Source organism: Mobula birostris, chromosome 5 (assembly GCF_030028105.1).
Source record: "Mobula birostris isolate sMobBir1 chromosome 5, sMobBir1.hap1, whole genome shotgun sequence".
Lineage (NCBI taxonomy): Eukaryota > Metazoa > Chordata > Chondrichthyes > Myliobatiformes > Myliobatidae > Mobula > Mobula birostris.
In genome coordinates this window covers 61595045-61616415 of record NC_092374.1, presented here as the reverse complement: position 1 = coordinate 61616415, position 21371 = coordinate 61595045, and the positions used below count along the sequence as shown (strand labels likewise).

Below are 21371 nucleotides of genomic sequence, written 5' to 3'. Positions count from 1 at the left end.
ACGAGGATGCTGCCTGGTTCAGAGGGCGTGTGCTATCATGAGAGGCTGGACAAACGCGTTTTCTTTGGAGCAGCAGAGGCTATGAGGAGATCAGAGAGGTTTATAAGATTGAAAGGCATAGATGAAGTAGGCAGTATTCTTTTCCCCATAGGGTAGAAATATCTAATACCATAGAATGCACTACCTGGTATAGAGGTAGAGGCAAATTCATTAGAGGTTTTGAAGAGATGTTTAGATAGCCACATGATGCAAGGAAGATGAACATTGTCTAGGTAGGAGGGATGAGTCCTTGGGGGTGGGGAAAGCAGGTGGGTTGATTACTTTTTAGCTGGTTCACCCTGCTGCTGTACTGTTCTGAGTGGTTATTCACCATCCAATATATACTCTCCACAACTGTAGATACTGAACAGTACTCCATTCAAAGTAAGGACAAACAAAGATTAAGTAAAATTAATCTCAAGACAGTACCTTTTATTTAAATAAATTTTGTGGAATACACCAAACATCCAATACACAGTTTATCCTCCAACTACAAGTAAGACAACCATGATGTTAAACATGTATAAATGATTACCAAGGCTCCAGTCTTCATACTTAAAATCTTCCACAAATATAATTTTAAGTCACAAAGCTGATCTATCTTTAAGAAGTCTGACACTGAACCCCAGTTCTAGGGTGATCATCCTCATCGTCGTGGTAAGCCTCTCCATTGTAGCGGTGCCTTTGCTGCTGTGGATCAAAATCTACCAGGTCTACTTGTTCCATGTCATCAGTGATATCAACCTCATGTCGAGGAGGCAGCAATTTTTCTAGCAGGCCTAATTTATCTGTGTGGATGGAACCGTTTGGAGGAAAGTTCACCTGAAGTCAGAAGGATAGGGAGATTAATTTTTACAAACAATAGTTAATTTTTGAAAGTACGCAACATTGAACTATGACTAGCATAAATAAATACCATTTTCACACACAAAACAAATTGATGTGGAAAATCTGTGGGTCAAGGAACCTATGAACAGGAAGGGAGGAACTATCAAATTTTCAGGTCAAGAACCTTCACTGGAACCAAGAATGGAGTGATACAAGGTCTCAAACTGAAATATTGATAGATTGTCAACTTGCCTCTAATTTAGATGCAACTTGGTCCATGTGAGTTCATCCAGCAGTTCTCCTATCCCCCACCACTACTGTATTGCCATTTTTCCCATTTCAATTAAATATAAATACATCATGTGGATTGAGCACTACCATGGTTAGAGATTTCAGTCAGACAGCATTCTAATTTAGACCAGGATATTGCAAACAAGTCATTTTAAAACCTGCTAACATGATACAAAGCCAGCCTTTTGTAATGTACAAGAATGAACCTGAGTATCACTGTCTACAGCTTTCAATATGTGATTATGAAAAAAGTTCAAGGAGGCCCCAATACTTTGTTCCACGCAGCAAAATAAATTGTAACAATACTGAAAAGAATCAGAAGTATTTCAAGTATAGTCACAATTTAGGTAAAAGCGATAGCAATTCTAGCCAATGAAAAATTTTCATTGAGGTGCCAAGATGTGATCTTCAAAATAATGCTGACTTCCCAGGCACCAGGGATTTACTGGCATTCCAGATATCTATGCAACAAAATGTTGGAGCTCTACAGTAGATCTATTGTACTTTAGTTTACTCAATAATAATTTAACACCATCTACCACTCCATGGAAATGTCACCAACTTCTAACAATAACCTCTGGAAAGAGGAGAAATGAAGTGTATAATTAGTGGACTTAAAGCAGCTATTAGGTGGTTAATTATTTGCCTCCCTGCCTATCAAATGGATCTTCAAGTCAGTACAGGTCTGGTTCATGCTTGTTTTAAGTTGGTGTACAGTCAATCGCACAAAGCACAAGCAGCTAGATAAAATACTTCTGCTGATTGGCAGGTTAGATTTTCATATGGATTGTCATTTTGTGAAGTACTAGAAACAGTTGAGTTTCCAGATCAACAAAAAAAAATAAAAAAAATCCTATTTAAATCAGCCACTAGACAGCCCAGCCTACTCCAGTAATAGCCAAAATTCCATATGGAAGCAAGAAACGTTCCATGTTACCAAGCTTCTGGAAAAATTTGGTCATCCAATCCAAATTTCTCAAATTTTAAGTTGTAATTCTGTACATTTGATGTTTCAGGTTACGCTACCAAATTAGCACTTTTACATTCAATTTTAATTTCAGACAACTGAAATCTTTCAACACAACTACTGATGAGATTCAACAGTAACTTGCTTGGATATGCAAGCCTTGCAAGTATTTCCTTCTGGCCATGAAATCATTGATCAGCATCAATCTTAAAATGGTTACTAAGCTTTTTCCTAACAGAGGCATGCTTCGTGTATCGGACGATCCTCAAGAAAATCATTTTTCCTCATCTTGAATAAAACTGAACCTTGAGGCATAGCTTGCTTTATGGAAAATGGCACTTTCTTGAATCACACAGTACTATAACAAAGAATGATAATCCAAGGCATGTCACCTTTGGTTGGTTCAGTCTAACAGCATCTTAAAATTGAGGGCTGAAGTCATGTTTGTCCCTTATTTAGGACAAAGTAAGGATCACTTCTACTTCTGAATTCAATTAGGTGTTCAAAAAAATTGCAACATGCAGTATGAAGAATTTATCCTGAAGTCATTGATTTCATATTAATCATGGTGATATATGAAGTAATAAATACCTTAATTAGAATTGTATTTAATTTAGAACTAGTAAAATACCAATCTTGCAGTGAATGGCCATAGTTGTAACCAAAACCAAGCACTGTATCCTGATAAATAAACAATCTTCAATTCTGATACAGGTTGCAACAGTAAATATCAAATGGTTGGTAGTAATAATTTATATGGGTTTAATATTTCAAATATGCAATCTTTAACCAGTCATTAAGGGGTTCAACACCAAGTTAGGGACAAAAGGCAAGATTACTGATTGGTCCCCATCTTGCAAACAATTGCATACCTTGAACTGAATGATTAGACGACCCTTTTCATATGGTCTACGATAAATAGGAAATCCCTCATTCAACACACACTTGATATCCCCATGCTTAACAATGTGACCTGCAAAACAAAATGGTAGTAGTATTTAACTGAAGATTTTAAAAAAGATCTTCCTTTCTACACAAAATAACAATGTGCCTTCCATCTATGCCATTGTTATTCTTGGTGTACTCTGCAAATAGCATTCCTAATTGTACAATAGAACTTGCCCCTTTCTTAATGAAAAGGCAAGATAATAAAAAGAGACCAACCCAGAATATCCTTGCCTGAAATGGAAAACCACTTTTATGCTACTTACCAGGATGTGATGTAATGATAATAACTCTTTTATCCAAAGTTGTGATTGGACGCTGAAAGCCACAAAGAGCCTCTACCAATTCTAGTTCCATTTGCATGACTAGATCTTCCCCTTGCCTAAAAAAATGAGAAAACCATAAATGAAATTTTTAACCATGCTCATTTCATAATTCACAAATTCAATTGGCATTGTTACTTTAATTACCTGGTGAAGACACCGTGGTCTTTTTGGTCAAGAACAATAATGATATCTCCAGGTTCTAATCCAGGTTCCTGGTCACCTTCGCCATGGAATGTTAATTTCTGTCCATCCTTCATACCTTTTAACCAAATGTCAAGGTGACAATTAGATAAAATGCTTAAAAAGACATTTTATAAAAGCCACGAATAAAATGGCTACAAAATAATTCAAAACAGTAAGTGAATTACTTCTGCAACACATAGTAGGCAACTTGGTCCCTTGTACCTACTCCCACCATTCAATCAGATCATGGCTGATCCTCAAGCATAATGCCATTTTCTTGTACTAACATACTAAAACATATTGCTCTACCTTGAATATACAACTAAACCCTTTTAGCAAATGTAGAAAGTGGCAAATGTTCATCACCGCCTGATTAAACAAATCTATCTTAATTGTCTTGAATGAACGACCCTTTTTTGACACAGTGAATCAAGATTCAAGAGATTCAAGACCAGGAAAGCATCATCTTTGTGTTTACCCCGTTAAACCTTGTAAGAATTTGTCATCTTCCCCCCACCCAAGACCACCACCTGATCTTGTGAACATCAGCTTCATCTCTTACAGAACAGTCCCCATTCCAGATTGAAAGTCTTTGAAAATTCACAAACTTTACTAAATGACCGCTTTTTGGGAGGGTTGACATAAATTATCAAATGCCTGGTACATTGCTGGCGTTTAGGCTAGCAGGGATAAATTACATCCAACCACAAATCAACAGGTTTTGAAATCAGTCCCAAATATCACGGCAATATGAATGAGAATGTTCCATGGCTTGGACTGCTTTTTTTTGGGGGGAGGGGGGAAGAATGGACAAGAATGAAATAACAACGTTCACCAAATGACTTCAGGTCAGATTTGGAATTATAAAACAAACATAACATTGATGGCATGGTTAGGTTTTGATTTTACACCCAAGCCAACCTGTTATAGTTACTGAAATTGGTGGGAATAATGAATGAAAAGAATCAGAATGAGGTTTAATGTCACAAACATATGTCACAAAATTTATTGTCCTTGCAGCAACAGTACAATGCAATACATAATAATTGAGAAAATTAAGTTAAATTAGTACCAAAAAAAGGTAGTGTTCATGTCCATTCAGAAATCAGACGGTGGGGGAAAACAGCTATTCCTGAATTATTCTATGTGCACCTTCCTGATAGTAGCAATAAGAACAGGACATAAGCTGGGTGATGGGGGTCCTTAATGATCTGATTTCACCTTTGAGGCATCACTCCTTGAAGATATCCTACTACAGAGGCTAGTGCCTATGACGGAGCTGACTAGATTTACAAGTCTTATTTTGATCCTGTGCAGTAGCCCCCACATATCAGACGATGTTGCAGCCAGTTAGAATGCTCTCCACAGTACATCTGTACTGTGTTTTCGGTGACATACCAAATCTCCTCAAACTCCTGAAGAAATATAGCTACTATCGTGCTTTCTCTGTAATTGCAATACAAGACCATAAGACATAGGAGCAGAATTAGGTCAGCTGGTCCATTGAACCTGCTCCGCCATTCAATCGTGGCTTATCCATTCCTCCCCTCTTCCTCAACCCATTACTTCTCTCTGTAACCTTCGATGCCATGTCCAATCAAGAACCCATCAATTTCTACCTTAAATAGACCCAATGACCCGGCCTCCACAGCTGCATGTGGCAACAAATTCCACAAATTTACCACACTTTGGCTAAAGAAATTTCTCTGCATCTCTGCTTTGAAAGGGCACCCCTGTATCCTGAGGCTGTGCCCTCTTGTCATAGACTCTCCCACCATGGGAAATATCTTTTCCACAGCTACAGTCTAGGCCTTTCAACATCCTAAAGGTTTCAATGAGATCCCCCTCTCATCCTTCTGAATTCCAGCGAGTACAGACCCAGAGGCATCAAACGTTCCTCATATGATAATCCTTCTATTCCTGGAATCATCCTTGTGAACCTCCTCTGGACCCTCTCCAATGCCAGCACATCTTTTCTAAAATGAGGGGCTCAAAACTGTTCACAATACTCAAGGTGAAGCTTCACCAGTGTCTTGAAGCCTCAGCGTCACATCCTTGCTCTTGTATTCCAGACCTCTTGAAATGAATGCCAATACGGCATTTACCTTCCTCACCACTGGCTCAACCTGCAAGTTCACCTTTAAGGCTTTCAGCAGAAGGACTCCTAAGTCCCTTTGCATCTCAGGTTTTTGGATTTTCTCACTGTTTAGAAAATAGTCCACACATTTATTTCTTCTACCAAAGTGCATGACCTTGCATTTTCCAACATTCTATTTCATTTGCCACTTTTTTGCCCATTCTCCAAATCTAATTCTTTCTGCATCCTACTTGTTCCTTCAACACTACCTGCCCCTCCACCAATCTTTGTATCATCTACAAACTTGGCAACAGAACCATCTATTTCATCATTCACATCATTTATATACAGCATAAAAAGAAGTGGTCCCAATGCCGACCCCGGCGGAACACCACTAGTCACCGGCAGCCAACCAGAAAAGGATCCTTTGGGTTCAGGAAAGATCCTCAGAGATAATGACACCTAGGAACTTGAAATTGCCCACCAGTGATCTTTTTATAAGGACTGGTGTGTGTTCCCTTGACTTGCCCTTTCTGAAGCCCACAATCTTCCTTGGTCGACATCGAGTTGCTGCGACACCACTCAACTACCTGATATATCTCACTCCTCTAAACCCTCACCACCATCTGAAATGAAGTAATGAATATGTAAAATAATTCATAACCTTTGATGTTTCAATGGTGCAAAAGGGAATGGGCCTACTGCTGAGATCAAAAACTCAAGACTGCACCAAGATCAGTTGGAGGTCTGATCAAGCCGCCACTCCACACCTTGAAGCCCAGCAAAGTAGAGGTGATAAAGCATATCCAGAGTCAAGCCCCCCACTTCACGGTCAAGGCCAGCAATACAGACATTGGGACAAAAGACACCTGCGATTGACGGGCTGTCCCAGGTCAGAGTACGTCCATGACAGCAGGAGGCACAAGAACCGGTCAGTTGTTGGTGCTTGGAGCGCAAGCCACAGGGTACTGTCCCAGCTAGTCCGGGACCGACCCCAATCAGTAATTCGGAAGTTATAGCCTGATTTTTGGGGGGGGGGGGGGGGTGGGAAGGGGGTATACATTATATATTGTGGCCATGTGTATCAACACTTGTAAGCTGCCCCAAAACGTACTTGTGTTCAATATTGATGCATTGTATGTTTCAACACATGTGATACACAAATCTGAATCTTTTGACATTAGACAGTTTAAACACTATATAAACTAGAAACAGTTCTTCCAAGCTTCACAAGTTGAACACGGGCTTTTCAAACAGCCAAAACTTAAATGCCCAACATGGAACAGCAGAATACAAAAAAAATTCCAATATTAAACATTTCCACAAACTGCTAACAAGTTCCTTTAGCAAGTGCAACAAGAAACAGTAAATAAAGTGATTTTCCACAATCCCTTTTGATATTATAGTTAATATAATACCTTTGTCAATATGAACTTCCAGAATCTTTTTTTCCACAACAATTTTTCTTCCACTGCAGACTTTGCATCTATCCTTGGGGTTGATGCGCTCTCCTTGGCCATGACATTCTTGGCACACAGACTGAATTTGTTGAACCATCCCTGGTCCGATTTGGTGAATTCGTACTTGCATACCTGATCCTCGACAAACAGGACAGCACTCTACTGAGCCTTTCTTGCCACCACGACCTAAAGGCAGACAGGTTATAGATTATCAAAGGAGACACATAACCCTTTACACATTAACAAAGTTCAAAATAATCCATCAAATCCTAACTTGTTGTGAAGATATATACCACTTATCAACATCAGCACTGAGTACTACGTGAATTTAAAATCCACTCTGCTTTGCTACAATTGACAGCTGAGTATATTTTCTGCCATAAATGTAAACTGGAAGACGGTCCAGATCAGACAGCAGGCATTAAAAACACATGGAGAAACTTCAGAATGCTGAAGTAAAGAGAATGAGAGTCAATGTATTAATATAAATCCAGGTTCTATAAACAGCTAAGAATAATTTCTGGAACTTCTTCAATGCAGCACTGGGAAAGGACTGAAGAGTATTAATGTTGGGAATCAAGACTGGGCAGGTGCATCGGGCTCAGTTTTGGTTTCCTGTTGGAAAGAACTGCAGATTTAAAAAAATAATAAAACTAACATTTAAGGAGAAATTATTCCTTCTTAGAAAATGCACGTACACATCTTTTACATGCTCCCTTAAAGTATTTAGGATGTTGTGCACAGGTTGTAAAGAATCACATTTACCTGGCCCCCTGACGTTAGCACAGTTCTAAATATAAGCATGTACCATTCCACAGACTGCTAACTAATTAAACTTCCTAGTGAGTACAGTATTGTCAATTTTTTCAGCTCAAACTTTAAATCAGAATATTTGAGACACTTCTCAAAAACTTTATTACTTAAGATGTACACAAGAGGATGCAAAAGATATCTGCACAAAGGTAGTATCTAGCATTAATGGAAGACTGAGGATGAGGAAAATTAGTCATAGGGAATGGAACTTTGATTATACATGGTTGAGGATGGTAGGGCTGGAATCAGGATGTTAGTGTGCCATTATAACTGCAACAAAAGCTTTTCAATGCATTAGATCACCAAATGATTAGGTGTTTGCAATGGTTTAGAAGAGCATAATGGTGTGTTAATTTGAAATTTGCAAGGAATAGGAGATGTTTTAAAAAAAGAACTAAATTATGCATTTTACATCATTGGGAAAAGTCTTAATCTACTCCGAGTACACTAATACCCCTCAATGAATCTCCATGCAATCTGGATTACAAATAGCTTTCTCTGGACCAAGTTTTAAGTGCCCAAGTCTAGAGGCTACTATTTCATGAACAGCAGAGAACTAAAAAGATGTGTTTTCACACACTGGTTTGTAGGGTAGGGGTTTGTATGGGGATTTCACGGATAACACTGGAAATGTCTGAAATAGTTCACAAGGAGAAATATGAAAATCAAAATTTATTCAATACTGTTATTTCCATCAGTTAATGATACTGCTTTGCACAATTCACTGCAGATGTCTTGTTTTTTGTAAAAGTGATCATACTAAGGACTAAACCCTATCCATGTTCTGATAATTTACAAAGATGACCAAATTCATGAATAAATTCCAATCTAAAGGTACAGCAACTTACTTTCATAAAGGTTTTAATACTATGGAGGCAGAGTGGTACAGGAATCTTGGAGGGAAAGGGTGGAGGAATTGATAGCAACATGAAGTGAATAAAATAGGATTTTATTGGATGTTCGTTTATTCATGTAGATTCACGGACTGACATTCAGTACTGAAGCTTCTACTATAGAGATGTTTTGACAGTCAAATTAATACAGCATGGACACAGGCTCTTTGTCCATACTAACTATATTGCCCACCAAGCTAGTACCATCTGTCCACATTTGGCCCTCATTCCCCTAAATTTCTCCTATTCATGTACTCATCTCAATGAGTAATTGTTGATGACATATTCCATACCTTCACACTTCTCACATATTACATTCTTCTGTAGGGCTAATTTTCTAGTGGCTCCATTGTACATATCCTCCAATGACACAGAAAGCTGATGGACCACATTTTTTCCTGGAGTTAAAATAGAACTTCCAATTTATTTGTGAATGTCACACTTGCAATTAACATGCAAAATAATTTGTCATTAACAAAGGCAGAAAAGTTTAAAAATTCACATAAAACAATATTACAGTTCAATTCTGCACAATGGCTTAACTACACGTGGTTGCTCCAGTCTATTTAATCATAAACCATTGCCAATCTTTCCCATCAGCTACTAGAAGCTGGATTTTGCCAAGCACTCTCTACTGATCAAAACATTTCATTGTTTTGATTTAACATTTCTTAAGACCAAGTTTGACAATTTTTTGTCCATACTTACAATAGTCAAGTTTTCATCGACAGCAAGCTCTAAGCTATTTGAGCAGCTCAAGTCAAAATTGATTTTTATTCACACTCCATGTCAAAATTCTTGTACAGAGCATTTAAAATAAGCTCACATTAAAGACTAAAGATAGAGCTGAGAAACTTAAATACTTTGGATTTGAGATACGTGAGATTGTATTTATAGACTACATTACTAATATTGGAGAAATTGCACTTGTTACACCACCTTGCCAGCTGAAAGGAAAGTTAAGTCTTAAGGTTTCAGCAAATTATATGTATAATTACACAAGTGCCTGCAATTGGCAACAAATAGCAGTTAATTACCAAGTCATTTCATTTTACAAATAAATACACTTTTATCACCCAGTGCACAAATAGACAAATGCTGTTAATATACATGATCTTCCACCATTTGTCTCAGGTACATGCAAACACATGCAAGTTTATAAAGGACATTTAATTGTAAACCCACGTACTTAAGATTTTTGTAAATAATGCAAATTCAAAATGAAAGTAATTTCTACCTCTCCTTTCTCTATGCATTCTGCCTCCTCCACCAAAGAACATGTCAAAGATGTCCATTGGCGAGCCAAATCCACCACCACCGCTACCACCTTCTTTGATGGCTTGTTCACCACCTCGGTCATATAGTTCACGTTTTTTGGAATCAGACAGTACTTCATAAGCTTGGGAAATCTGTTTAAACTATGATATAGAGGAAACAAGTTATCACGTGCCAGATTAATTAAAAAGTTTTCAGCATCAAAACAGCCCAAAATACAATACCCAACCTGTACAATTCTGAATGGCTTTATAACTTTAACGTGCAGTTTTAGACATCTATAGAAATTAATGTCTAGCTTTGAGACTTAACTGTGCAAGTTATAAAAAGTAGTTATTGACTTTAATTCTAATTTTCACACTGATAAGTCTGTTTAGCTTGTTACAATAACATCACTGTTCAATGTGCTCCATATTAAATTTCTGTATACTAAGCAGTACAACCCTGAAGCAGACAGGCAAGACCACAAGATGTGAGCAGAAGTAGGCCATTCAGCCCACTGAGTCCGCTCCACCATTCAATCATGGGCTGATCCAATTCTTCTAGTCATCCCCACTCCTCTGCCTTCTCCCCATACCCTTTGATGCCCTGGCTAATCAAGAACCCATCTATCTCTGCCCTAAATACACCCAATGACCTGGCCTCCACAGCCGACTCGTGGCAAAAAATTTCACAGATTTACCATCCTCTGATTAAAGTAGTTTCTCCGCATCTCAGTTCTAAAAGGACATCCTTCAATCCTGAAGTCGTGCCCTCTTGTCATAGACTCCCCTACCATGAGAAATAACTTTGCCATATCTAATCTGTTCAGGCCTTTTAACATTCAAAATGTTTCTGAGATCCCCCTCTCATTCTCCTGAACTCCAGGGAATACAGCCCAAGAGCTGCCAGACATTCCTCATACAGTAACCCTTTCATTCTGGAATCATTCTTCTGAATCTTCTCTGAATCCTCTCCAATGTCAATATATCCTTTCTAAAGTAAGGAGCTCAAAACTGCACACAATACTCCAAGTGTGGTCTCATGAGTGCCTTATAGAGCCTCAACATCAATTCCTTGCTCTTATATTCTATACCTCTAGAAATGAATGTCAACATTGCATTCGCCTTCTTTACCACTGACTCAACCTGGAGGTGTCGTGCACAAGGACTCACAAGTCCCTTTACATCTCTGCATTTTGAATTCTCTCCCCATCTAAATAACAGTGTCATTTATTTCTTCCACCGAAGTGCATGACTGTACATTTTCCAACATCGTATTTCATTCGCCACTTCTTTGCCCATTCCCCTCAACCAGTGGTGATCAACCACCAACCTCAACCGGTAGCAAAGCGAGGAAACGATATGAAATGGTATGAGTCAGCTGAACCTTTCCTCATTCCCTGTCACACACTGTCGGCCGGTCCGCAAGAATACTGTCAATATCAAATCAGTCCGCAGTGCAAAACAGGTTGGGGACCCCTGCCCTAAACTATCTAAATTTCTCTGCTGGCCGTTTCTTGAACACTATCTGTGCCTCCACCCACCTTTGTATCAGCAGCAAACTTAGCCACAAATCCATTAATCCCATAGTCCAAATCATTGATATACATCATAAAAAGCAGCAGTCTCAACACTGACCCCTGTGGAACTCCACTGGTCACCGGCAGCCAACCAAAATAGAATCCTTTTATTTCCACTCTGTTTCCTGCCGATCAGCCAATGTTCCACCCATGCTAGTAACTTCCCTGTAATTCCATGGGCTCCATCTTGCTAAGCAGCCTCATGTGCGGCACCTTGTCAAAGGTCTTCTGAAAATCCAAGTACACATTTACTGCATCTCCTTTATCTACCCTGCTTGTAATTCCCTCAAACAATTGCAGGAGTTTAGTCAGGCAGAATTTTCCTTTCAGAACCCATGCTGGCTTTGGCCGATCTTGTCATGTGCCTCCAGGTACCGCATAATTTCATCGCTAATAATCGATTCCAACAACTTCCCAACCACTGATGTCAGGCTAACAGGTCTACAGGATCCTTTCCGTTGCCTCCCACCCCTCTTAAATAGCGGAGTAACATTTGCAATTTTCCAGTCAACCAGTACAATGCCAGAATCTATCGACTCTTGAAAGATCATTGTTAATGCCTCTGCAATCTCTCTAGCTGTTTCCTTCAGAACCTGAGGGTGCATTCCATCAGGTCCAGGAGGTTTATCCAGTTTCAGACCATTAAGCTTCCTGAGCACCTTCTCAGTCATAATTTTTACTGCACACACTTAACTTCCCTGATATTCTTGACTGTCTGGTATACCGCAGATGTCTTCCACTGTGAAGACTGATGCAAAATACGCATTCAGTTCAGCCATGGTAGTGTCCTCCTTCCATTTGAAAATTTCTTCTTATTTGGAATATATATCTTCCACTTCCCTCAGTTTTCGCAGGAACTCCAGCCATTGCTGCTCTGCTGTCCTTCCTGCTAGTGTCTCTTTCCAGTCAACTGTGGCCAGTTCCCCACTCAAGCTATTGTAATTTCCTTCATTCCACTGAAATACCGACACATTGAAACTGAGTTTCTCCTTCTCAAGCTTCAAAGTGAATTTGATTATATTGTGATCACTGTTCCCCAAGGGTTCCTTAACCTTAAGCTCTCTTATCACCTCTGGATCATTGAACAACACCCAATCCAGCACAGCTGATTGCCAAGTGGACTCAACAACAAGCTGTTCGAAAAAGCCATCCCTGAGACATTCAACAAATTCTCTGTCGAGGTCCAGCACTGACCTGGTTTTCCCAATCCACTTTCATGTTAAAATTCTCAATGATTATCATAACCTTGCCCTTCTGACACACCTTTTCTATTTCCTGCTGTAATTTGTATTCCTCATCCCAGCTGCTGTTTGGAGGCCTGTATACAACTGCCTTTAGGGTCCTTTTACCTTTGCCATTTCTTAACTCAACCCATAGACACCTTACACCTTCCAATCCTATGTCATCCCTTTCTAATGATTTAATATTATTTCTCATACACAGGGCCACACCACCCCCTCTGCCTACTAAACAATATTTCCGATACACCGTATATCCTTGGGCGTTCAACTCCCAATGGCAACCATCCTTTAGCCAAGTTTCAGAGATGGCCATAACGTCATACTTGCCAATCTGTAGCCAAATTTCAAGATCATCCATTGTACAAGGAGGAAACAATCATTTAAACTAAAACACGTTGTGTGTTTGAGATCGAAACTCTGCACAGGGCAACATCTTGAAGGGTATCTGTCCACTGATGACCTCTCACATGCCATCAAACTAAAATATATTCATTTCAGAATATTCAAAGTATGTTTTTTAAATATTTGTTTCCAATTCATTTCTTTGCTGATTCCATTAGTAGTCACAAAGCAGGCCGTCTTGTAATATTGTGACCCAAAATAATAACAGCTTCTACAGAAAACTATGCTACTTGTTATAATGAAAACAAGGATGCACAGCCAAATACAATTCCTAGCTGTGTTACAAGATTTTCAATTGCTACTTATGTAACCTGAAAAGTTAACCAGAACTGATAATAGATTAAAAGCTTTTACAAACTACTCTTGAAAAAGACTGAAAATGTAATACTAAGGAAATGTGGAATTTTAAATTAACATACCAAGCCAAAATTCCCCATTCAACAAAATAGAGAATGTTGGAAGAACTCAGATCAAACAGCATTCATGAAATTGAAGGTGTAAATTGATAGTTCAGAGAAAAGACTCAGGGAAAACAGGAAAAATTGCAACATATAGCAGTATGGGTGGGGAGGGGCGAGGAGTAGCAGAGGCTGCTCGATGAAACAAGATGGGAAAGATTGATAGGCAGATTGAACCAGGAAGGGGAAGGAATGCCTGAAATGACAAGAAAAAAGAAAACTAGGTTGATAAGCAAGTGCATGTGTGGGAGGAAACGCTGGGGATGTGTTATCTGCAATTAGAGAATTCGACATTCAAACATTGGGTTCTAAACTACCCAAGCAAAACATAAAATGTTGTTGTCTAATTTGCAAAGCAGAAGCAGAGGACAGGCAGATCAATGTGGAAGCAGGAAGGGAGAGTCAATATGCAACCGGAAGCTCAAGAAGGCCACTGGGGACAGAATGCAGGTGCCTGACACACAAGTCACCGAGTACAAGTTGGGTGGTGAGAGGTGAAAGGACACATATAACACCTCAAATGGTGACCACTCATGATATTAAGGTGTGGTTGGTGGAAGATGATATTGGATGCAGATGCTGGTCAGGAGAGAGGAAAGAAAGGATCAAACTCTATTGCCAGTTTAAACATAAGATATTCTGCAGATGCTGGAACTCTGCTGGAACAATAACACAAAATAGTGGAGGAACTCAGCAAGTCAGTCAGCATCTACAGAAAGGAATAAACAGTTAATGTTTCAGAACTGACGAAGGGTCTTGGCCAGAAACTAAGTTCCTCCAGCATTTTGTTTCTGCTGCCATTTTTTCTGGGGAGGGGATGAGTGGTGTGAGCAGATGTGGGGGAAATGAGGGAATGTCTCCAACAGCTCCATCAACTATGGCAGAAGAAAACAATTATTTCTGAAAAAAGTTGGCATTTTGGAAGCACTACAGTAGTAGGCTTCACCTTGAGGACATGTGGAAGAAAAAGAGAAATTGAGGAAAAGGAATAGAATCCTAACAAGAATCGGGATGTATAGTCAAGGTAGTGGTTGGAGTCAGTAGGTTCATATTTGATGTCAGTGACAAGTCTGTCTCCTGAGATTAAGACAGATGCAGGAAAGGAAGGTAATCCAGGGGAATGAAAACTGATGAAAGATAGGTGGACATAGGTGATGAAATTGAGTCCTGTACAAGTGTAACCAACAGAACCAATGTAGCAGAGAAAAAGATTGACAGGGTTGGGGAGGATGCAAAGAAAGGCTCAGAAAAAGGACTGTTTAATATAGCTACAGATGGGAAAGAATTTCTTTTTACTTAAGATTCACTGGTTAACCTTAAGTGAAAACGCACACTTACCTTTTCACCTTCATTTGGATTCTTATCAGGATGGTATTTCAAAGCTAGTTTTCTGTACGCTTTCTTGAGTTCATCTGAACTTGCATTGGGCTTAACCCCCAAAACATCATAGAATGCAGTTTCCTTCACCATCTTTCACTGTAATGTACAAAGAAATATAATTAAACCTTGCAAAGATAAACAATGCAGTTTTGAAGTCCACCACAAATAAGTCCCTTGATCTCCTTCAATATACAGCCAAGTATATTCATGCCCTAAAGATCAAGTTTGCACTTGCAAAGTTATATGGAATTAACCAGTGATCCTGGTTAATGGGGACACATGGGGACCAGTACATTTTGGACCAATTAAGCAGCTGTCCCAATTAGCTTCAAGTTTCATGGAAATTGTTAAAGGTATAAAAAGACAAACATAGTCATACTTTATTGATCCCAGGGAAAATTGGTTTTCGTTACAGTTGCACCATAAATAGTAATAAGACCATAAATAGTTAAATAGTAATATGTAAATTATGCCTGGAAATAAGTCCAGGACCAGCCTATTGGCTCACCATTTAAGTGAGTTAAACTTATTTAAATGAAATACAGAACAAATATGAACAATACCAATATACTACAGTCCTATAAAGCTAAGTTCCTAATAAAGGAATTCAACCAATGTAGACTGCCATGTTCTTTTAACTGACTGTAAATTAACAATGCAGACAGTGCAGATAATGGATTACGACTTCATACAATGCTCAGGACAACTGAATCTTCCATATGTTCATTTTCATTGTAAAATTCAAGATGATTTGTCACTACCTTCAAATTATTCTTAATTCTTATTTTGCTGAAGTAGCGAAATCATTTTGTTTTCACTCAGTCATTTCTAGCATCTCCAAGACTAAACGTTTGAAACTGTTCGCTCTACACAGTGTAGTGTTTAACAGACAGACAAGGGCACGGGACTGATGCTAGTTAGAAACTATTTAGCAAGTCTCCTGTCCCAATTAGTGTCCCAAATGAACTAAAGGAAGTATGGCTATTTTCTTTTGTTCTTCAAGAGTTGCTCAAATAAGCAGCTGCCCCAATTAACCAGAATCCACTGTATTAGGTCAATGGAATTTGCAATCTGTACCAAACTAGAAATAGCCAGGATGTATATATGGCTGGGTGGGAGGGGAGGGGGGAGGAGGGGAAGCACATATAATGGGCCGAATGACCTTTGTTTAACTTTTCTTTAATTTTGTGTATTGCTAATCATTTACAAGTAAAGATGCGTCACAATGTGGGAAGTTCCTATGACATTGTTTCAGAATCATTTATTAAAATACACCACCAATAAAAATAGTTTCAGTATTACAACCTTCTACCTTGAGTACTTCAATTACAAATCAATAACTGGTAAAGGAGGATTTTCCTATTAAAACATTACCTCAAAATGTTTCACACTGATTAAATTTTCTTACATTGTCTTTGTTTAGCACGTCATCCAGAAGAGGACACTGGAGCACCATTGCCCAAGTAATGCATTTAAATTTAGTCGAGAAACAAACATTATCGTCACACTGCAATACACACCAACCACTTATCACCAACAGCTTTCAGCATTCTCTACACAGTACTCATGAACATGAATTAAAAGCAATAACTTCAGCCTTTTGTGCCATGATCCACCATTCAATAAAATTACAACTGATCATTACCTCAGCACCACTTTCCTCCTGATAAGACCAGAAGATATTAGAGCAGCAGAATTAGGCTGTTCAGACCATCAAGTCAATCACACGGCTGATTTATTTTCTCTCAATCCAATTCTCCTGCCTTTCCCGGTAATCTTTGATGGCCTCACTAATCAAAAACCTATCAACCTTTATTTTAAATACTGTATGTTCAATGACTTAGATTCCACAGCAGCCTAGGACAATAACCTCCAGATTCACCACCCTCAGGCTAAAGAAATTACTCATTTTTGTTCTGAAGAGACATCCTTCTATTGTGAGGCTTCTCTGTGTGCCTAGACTTTCCCACTATTTCAATGTCCTCCCCACATCCCCTCTATCTAGGCCTTTCCCGGTCCCTTCAGCAACTTCAGAACCCTGGGGTCTAGCCCATCTGGTCCAGTTGACTTGCCTCTTTGTAGCTTCCCAAGCCCCTTCTCCTTAGTAATAGCAAATATTCTCACTTCTGCCCCCGACACTTTCAAAGTTTTGGGATGTTGCTGATGTCTTCCAGTGAAGACTGACACAAGATATGTATTCAGTTTGTCTCCCTCTTTCTTGTTCCCTATTACTACCTCTCCAGTGTCATTTTCCAGTGGTCCAATATCCATTCCTGACTCTTAACATCTGAAAATACTTTTGGTATCCTCTTTGATTTTTTGTTGTTTTTTTTTTAAAAAGCTTCCCAATCATCTAACTTCCCACTAATCTTTTTTTGCTATATTATATGCCCTCTCTTTTTGCTTCTGTGCTATCTTTGATTTCCCTTGTCAGCCATTGTTGCCTCATCCTCCCTTTAGGATGCTGCCGCTTTGTGATGAACCAATACTGCACCCTCAGAATTATTCCCAGAAACTTCAGCCATTGCTACTGGACTGTCATCCCCACTATTGTCCCCTATAATCAACAATGGACAGCACCTCTCTCATGCCTCTAGTTCCCTTTACTGAATTGGGAAACGATACATCAAATCAGAATTCCGTATGTTTCAGTGAGATCAATTGTCTTCTAAACTCAGGAACACTGACTTCTCTAACTTCCATTAATGCCCCACCTCCCCCTCGAACCCCATCCGTTAATATATATATATACACACACACTTTTTCTCTCTCTCTCCTTTTTCTCCCTTTGTCCCTCTCACTATAATCCTTGCCCATCCTCTGGGCTTCCCCCTCCCCCTTTTCTTTCTCCCTGGGCCTCCTGTCCCATGATCCTCTCATATCCCTTTTGCCAATCACCTGTCCAGCTCTTGGCTCCATCCCTCCCCCTCCTGTCTTCTCCTATCATTTCAGATCTCCCCCTCCCCCTCTCAAATCTCTTACTAGCTCTTCTTTCAGTTAGTCCTGACGAAGGGTCTTGGCCTGAAACGTCGACTGTACCTCTTCCTAGAGATGCTGCCTGGCCTGCTGCATTCACCAGCAACTTTGATGTGTGTTCGCCACTATCTAGTTAAGCCTGATCTAAGGTACTAGTTAAATTCACCAATGCACTAGTCCCAGCACTATTTGTGAATCACATCCCCAAAAGGACAGCTTGCTTTCCCAGATATTGGTGCCTGTGCACCATCTCTCAATAGCTATCCAGTCAATCCTACTGCAATGCTCTTTAACCAAGGGACTGCACAGCACTCATCTTAAGCATTAATCTAATTGATATCTTAATTTACAACAGAAGTGCTGAAGTAAGATTGGTCAAGGACCATCAAGGTTAAAGAGAATAGTCCCAGAATAATCTGTTTATTTCAGATATCCAGCATCTGCAGTATTTTTCTTTAAAGTTCCCACAAAACCTGGTAGTTGTCAATCCCCTTATAAACCACTGTACTAAGAATATGAAAAACACAGCTATTCACAAAGATAAATTCAGTAAATCGTTAAAAATAAAACAAAATTAATCGCACTTTAATTCTGGTACAATTTTAGGCCAATATGTCTACCTACATACAATGCCGGTAAACTTTTGTATTTTCAGCCCAGAAGCAGTAACGACGTCGTAATTTACCGTGAAGCTAGGAGTAGCAGAGGCCTGACCAGAATTCTAATCAGCAAAATGAGAGCTGTTATTCCAAGGGCGACTGAAATCAGGCTTCGACAGACTAGATGGGCAATTCAAAATTGCTAAGAAACAGCACACATTTGACCACTGCGCCTTTGCCTCTTTCCAATTATATTCAATTTCCTGGAATTTTTAAAATCCAGGTACTCGCAGTCTCCATAGAGATAATCTAACAACGTTTATGGATGATATCCACGAGAACCCATCCGACTCTGGAGACAATGACCGGCTGGAAGTACCACAGCCTGGTCACACGGGCTGCATACCGGCGACCGCGGCCGGACGGTCACGTGGGCCAGGGGCCGCCTTCCGCCACCGGAAACTGGGAGTAGAGAGACGGACAGAATGTCGACGGGCCCGGGGTCTCATGTGGCGAGGCCGCCATCTGTAACAGAAAGGGGTCGGGGCAAAGAGGCTCACACTTTTAATCCAGATGTTTGACACGTAAACCAATAAAAAAAAACGAGGAAGAGAAATACAGCAGCAGCACGTTTATGATCGTACGAGGTTATTACAGTTATAAAGAAATAAATGGTCAAACTCTGGCCAAAGCATTAACACACAGATGTTCTGAGAGAGCCTTACGGGGTACAAAGCTTCAGCAAGCCGCAAGACGAGTTAAATCCCTTACCAACCATCACTTACCCACAGCTGCTCTGAACACACCAAGAACCTTCTGGAAATTTCGGCTTCTTTGCCGGCTCATACGGGCACTTGTGGGCCGGCTCTTGACGTCAGGATCAGGAAGTCCAACCTCGGCCGGAGGCGCGCATGCGTAGCCTCGGAAGAAGGTGTGAGTAGAGTTGTGTTAAGCAAAAACATGCAGATACCGGACGTACGAGAGAAAAACAAGAACATTCTGGAAATGCAGAATGTAATTGTAACATTTTGTTTCTCCTTTGTAGTTCAATTTAGTGGACGTCTATTCAAATCAGCTGGTTGAAGAGTTTACCACCTGACTTTCTTCCCATTGATGGGACCTGATCTGCTGAGTTTTCAGCATTTTCCGTTTTTGTTTTAGATGTACAGCATTTTTTAAATTTTCACTTTCTTGCTAAATTCACTACTGTTTATCTTTCAGGAAAGCCAAACATGAAAAAGTTTAATTCTCTTTCTGGGCGGCATTTCCACATTGTTGTTCCACACTGTAGGATATCTCTTCCCCATATTCTCACAAATGGTCCACTGAAGTGAAACATTGACTCTGTTTCCTTCCCTCTGACTCACGCTCCTTCTGCTCTGTTTTTTTATAAAAGCTACTACTGACATTCTCCTCCCTTAACTTCCTCCAATCACCTTAAAGTTATGCCCCCCTATATTAGCCATTTCCACCCTGTGAAAAAAAAGTCTGTCCACTAGGTCTATGGCTCTTAACTAGTACATTTCCATCAAGTCACTTCTTATGCTCCTTCTCTCTAAAGTGAAAAACCCCAGCTCACTCAACCTATCCTCAAAGACATGCTTTATAATCCTGGTAAATCTCTTCTGCACCCTCTCCAGGACTTCCATATCCTTACAACGAGATAATCAGAGAAGTTTAAAGAGAGTTTGATAGAGCTGAAACATTATCTCGCAGCTCTTAAACTCAATCCTCTAATGAAAGCCAACACAGCATCCTTCTTCACCACCCCATCAAGGTGTGCAGCAATTTTGAAGAATCTATGAACGTTGACCCAAAGATCCCTCTGTTCATCTCCACTGCTAAGAATCCTGCCATTGACCCGGTATTCTACCTCTGGGTTTAACCTTCATACGTTTTCAGATCAAACTCCATCTGCCATTTCTCAGCCCAGTCCTGCTTTCCATCAAAGTCTCATTGGAACCTACGATGACCTTTTACTTTCTTCTTTCTTAACCTTCTACTTTATCCATAACACCAGCAACCTTCATGGTATCTGCAGACTTATTAACTCAACCTTCCACTTCCTCATCCAAGTCATTTTTAAAAATCACTAGGAGGCAGAGGTTCCAGAACAAGTCACTGCAGAACACTACTGGTTACTGACTTCCAGGCAGAGAACACTCCATCTACTACAGCTCTGCCTTTTGTGGGCAAGCCAGTTCTGAATCCACACAGCCAAATTTCCCTGGATCCCATACCTCCTGACTTTCTGAATGAGCCAACTTGGAGAACCTTACTAAAATCCATATACACCATATCCACTGCTCTGCCTTCATCAATATGCTTTATCACTTCCTCAAAGAATTCAATCAGGCTTGTAAAGCACAACCTACCCTCATAAAGCCATGCTAATTATCCCTAATACTTCTCCAAATGCGCATAAATTCTGTCCCTAAGAATCCTCTCCAACAGTCTCATGGGTCTATAATTCTCATGATTACCTTGCTTGAACAAAGGAATAACATTTGCCACATTTCAAGTCTTTGGCACTACTCCTGTGGCCAGTGAGGCTGCAAAGATCATCAACAAAGACGCAGCAATATCTTCCTTCTCATCCTGTAGTTACCTGAGGTACATTCTATCTAGCCCTAGGGACTTAACTATCCTGATACATA

The 21371-nt window shown here is 39.8% G+C and overlaps 1 protein-coding gene across 1 annotated transcript; it reads right to left on the bottom strand.

Moving 5' to 3' along the window:
- Positions 1 to 445: 445 nt before the first annotated feature.
- LOC140197736 (dnaJ homolog subfamily A member 1-like) lies at positions 446 to 19600 on the bottom strand. The gene is made up of 9 exons (XM_072258137.1): positions 19500 to 19600; positions 15098 to 15235; positions 10060 to 10240; positions 9116 to 9220; positions 7075 to 7302; positions 3541 to 3655; positions 3337 to 3452; positions 2998 to 3098; positions 446 to 861 (listed from the first exon to the last, which is right to left on the bottom strand). The coding sequence occupies exons 2-9, from the start codon at positions 15227 to 15229 to the stop codon at positions 643 to 645; spliced, it is 1197 nt and encodes a 398-aa protein (XP_072114238.1). The 5' UTR covers positions 15230 to 15235; positions 19500 to 19600; the 3' UTR covers positions 446 to 642.
- Between the last annotated feature and the right edge of the window lie 1771 nt (positions 19601 to 21371).